Source organism: Myotis brandtii, unplaced genomic scaffold, assembly GCF_000412655.1.
Source record: "Myotis brandtii unplaced genomic scaffold, ASM41265v1 scaffold2561, whole genome shotgun sequence".
In the NCBI taxonomy this organism is placed as follows: domain Eukaryota; kingdom Metazoa; phylum Chordata; class Mammalia; order Chiroptera; family Vespertilionidae; genus Myotis; species Myotis brandtii.
Window position 1 is genome coordinate 41,677 of NW_005359721.1, and position 3,642 is coordinate 45,318.

Genomic DNA, 3,642 nt, shown 5'->3' on the forward strand with positions numbered 1-3,642 from the left:
GGTCCCTGTCTACGTCCCCTTCAATCCCTCTCAGCCCCTCTTAGGTCCCCCGTTGGTCCCGCAGCCCCCATCTCGCCCTTGGCCTCCCCTCCTCTCCCCAACAAAGCCCAGCTGTGGTTGCAGAGCCGCCCCTCCCACGTGGAGATACTTCCCTGCTGAGGGGGTGTGAGTGGGCACTCACCTCGCCACTGGAGGGTAGTGAGGGCCTCAATCTGGTAGTTGTGTCTGCACACCGTCCTCTTAGGTCCCCCGTTGGTCCCGCAGCCCCCATCTCGCCCTTGGCCTCCCCTCCTCTCCCCAACAAAGCCCAGCTGTGGTTGCAGAGCCGCCCCTCCCACGTGGAGATACTTCCCTGCTGAGGGGGTGTGAGTGGGCACTCACCTCGCCACTGGAGGGTAGTGAGGGCCTCAATCTGGTAGTTGTGTCTGCACACCGTGTCCACATAGGCCCGCTCCCGCTCCATGAGCTCCTTCTGGCCATTCCAGTTCTCAGCGATGAGCCGCCCCAGCGGGGTCAGGGCGCGGAACTCCCCCACGTCGCTGTCATAGCGCACCTGCTCCTCCAGGTTGTAGAGGTATCTGGCCACACCCCGCACGTGCTGCGTCCCATTGGTGAAGTAGCAGAGGCCCTTAAACTGGAGCACGAAGTTCCCTGCGGGGAGCCGCCCTTCAGGCCTCAGCCCCCGGGCAGAGCGGCTGGTGTGCCTGGGGACAGGCTTGCAGCCCCACCGGACCCAGCCTTGGCCCCACCCTGCGCCCCGGCCCGGACCCTCAGGAGGCTCCTCCACCCCCTCCCCGCCTAGAGGGAGGGGACAGGGTCTCCTGGACGCCCTGGGGCCTGGGATCCCGCCTGAGCCTGACACCAGCTGGGCAGGCAGTCTGGGATCTCACATCCAGGCCCCGCCTTAGAGCGGTCAGGACGCCCTCCCCTGAGGTCACATTTCCCATGGAATCCGGAACCTCAGACCAGGGTACCCACAGGCCTGAGAGTCCAGGGAGCAATGACGGAAAGCCCTGAACGAGCATCCTCGCTCCACAGGCTCGCACTCACCCCTCCTCCCACTCAGTCTGGCACAGACATTCCCCCACTCAGTGTGGTCCCAGAGACCAACCCCTCCAACCCCAGAAAGGGAGCTCATCATGGAAAGGGCACAGGCTTCCGAGTTAGATCAGCTCGATCCCAGGTGGACTGTGCCAACAGCCAGCTGGGCAGTTGCCCAGAGCACCCAGAGCATAAAGGCAATTGTGTAGAAAGACCAGGACACCTACACCAGGGGTGGTGGGAAGACTGACAGAGTTTACATGAAGACAGAATCCTGTCTGAAATAAATGGCTTCTCAGCATGTCATCCCCTCTTCACTTTCCCTTTCTCCTCAGTTCCCTCCACCATCAACTCAAGACCAATCCCACCCACTCACTGTGTGACCCTCAGTCCCTGGGAGGAAGCTGAGCCCCTGCCTGTGGCACCAGGTCAGCTGCCCGGATGCCAGGGTTTGCTGCCAGCCCTCCGCTCAGACTCAGGGATGGGGAGCCCTTTCCCCAAAACCTGACACCACAGACCTGCCGCACACATTTCCCCAACCAGATCCCCTTAGTCTTTAATCAGACAAGGTTTTGGGGACAAGTCCTGCTGTCTCCTCTTTGGAAACATTCTATCTTCAAAAATAACCATTTTCCTGTCACTGGCAGTGGCCAGTCTCCTCCCTCCCATTGTGTCATCCCCAGGCTGGAGCCCCTGAGATGGCCATGTCCTCACCTTGTCACCAGAAGGCAGACATGAGAACGTAGCAGCTCCCTTTCCCAAAGAGGAAATGCTGATCACAGACTATTCTCAGGTCATAGCCCCCCCACGCCCCAGCCAAGGGTCCCTCAGAGCCCATCCCGGGCTGGCTGCGGAGCAGCTGCCCTGCACTCACATGGAGAGTCCCCGCCCTCAGCCACTGGGACACTCAGCGCCACCAGCCACACCATCACAGCTGCTGTCCAGGGGCCTCCGGGGGCCCGCAGAGCCGGCTTCCCAGACATAATGGAGATAAAGGAAGAAGTAAGGGAGTGAGCCCGGCTCCACCTGATGGCTGATGTAACCACTTCAGAGAATAGAAACCTGTGAGAGCAACCACACAGGGTCAGACTGCAGAGTTCTTAGGAAAGGAGCCAATCAGCACTGGAGCTGACCCACCTTCTGTCTCCGGGCAGATGCTTTCTATGGAGGTTCCTTAGCCAGTGCCTGGAACCCAGCCTTCATCAAATTGCTGCTGGATGAACATTTGAAGACCTTTCTTGGTTACAGAAGGTGAATGCCTTGGGAATTAAAGAACCAAGAGAGAAAAGTGGACATCTTTGTGATATTCAGTTAAAACCTATTATCCTTACACATGAGATTTTTAGGAGGGAAATAAGTGGGGATCATGTATCAGAGAGAGAAAATCATTGTCAGGAGATGCTCCCTTCTATTATCTTAAACAATCAGGAGCCTGAAGCCGTGGTGGGAAGAGCAGAGCCGTGAGAGGAATGGTTTTGAGCTGTAGCTCTACCTTGAATGCGCTTTATGAGACAAGTTACTCAACCTCTTTTAGCCTCAGGTTTCTCTTTGGAAAATGTGGATCATGTTTCATGCATTTTACATCTAATCTTCATACACACACACACTTACCAGCCACACAGCCCAGGAATATGACTGCTTTAATAGTGCAGTGTTCCGCTCTGCTGCATGTTTAGCTGTTGGGAATATCACACACAAAATGACACAAGCCCTGCTGGCAAGTGAGTCTTCCTTATGAGAGAATCTCCTACATTTGTGCTCTTTGAATGAAAGTATTTGAAAGTTAAGTTGATTTTTCTTTTTCTTGTTTGTTTGTTTGTTTGATGCAGCCTATTGCAAGCTCTTAAAACTCTCCATGTGAGGTTTTCTCAGCCTGCCATTGGGGCCGGCCACAAGAGCTGGGAGTTTAATGGCCGTGAGAGTATCTGAAGGCTAAGGAGAGGTGAGAACATCCCTCTCTTCTCCAATGGAATATTCTGAAGTGGGTTCTACTGTGCTAGGGGGAGGAAATGAAACATGAGAAACTTACTGAATGTGTTGGGGGGAGGGACTGCGGCCTGGAAAAAGTTACTGATTGTGTCAAGGGCAGGGACCATGGGAGAGAAAAATTGCTAATTATCTCGATAGAAAAGCAATGTGTTATAATTGAACCCAGCCAGATATAACCCTGCTCGTAAATTTTATGTAAACTTTTTACCCTGCCAGTACCAGGAACGGCTAATGAACCGCTTTGTAGTTAGTTTTTTCTTTTTTTTCTAACACTGTGTAGTTGGCAATAAAAGATCTTGCTGCACCCTTGGTCGGGGCCACATGCTGCAAACCTTCCCAGAGGGGGAAGGTGCGGGCTGTGGTCAGCTGGCTAGCTTAATAAAGGCTCTTAAATTTAAATTCTGAGTCGGTGGTCTATCTCGCTGAGCCAACCCATAACACTACATTGAAGTTGACTTTTCTCTTCTAAGCTCTTCGGCTGCTTCAGTCCTCCCTGGTCCATCTGATGTCACAAAGGCACAACCACAAGCATTCATATCAACAGGACACAGGCACCTGTAGCTCCAGGCCAGAGAGCAAAGATGTGGAGAAGCACCCTGGGGCCTGCACCGT

At 54.3% G+C, this 3,642-nt stretch overlaps 1 protein-coding gene across 1 annotated transcript in view; it reads right to left on the bottom strand.

Annotated features, from left to right (window-relative positions):
- LOC102244632 (SLA class II histocompatibility antigen, DQ haplotype C beta chain-like) overlaps positions 1-2,100 on the bottom strand; it is a 12,936-nt gene extending 10,836 nt beyond the window's left edge. Inside the window, exons 1-2 of the mRNA XM_005867927.2 lie at positions 1,916-2,100; positions 382-651 (exon numbers count right to left, since the gene is read on the bottom strand). Of these exons, the coding sequence (XP_005867989.1) occupies positions 382-651; positions 1,916-2,024 (379 nt within the window). The 5' untranslated portion in view covers positions 2,025-2,100. The remainder of the gene's footprint in view (positions 1-381; positions 652-1,915) is intronic.
- Positions 2,101-3,642: the final 1,542 nt, after the last annotated feature.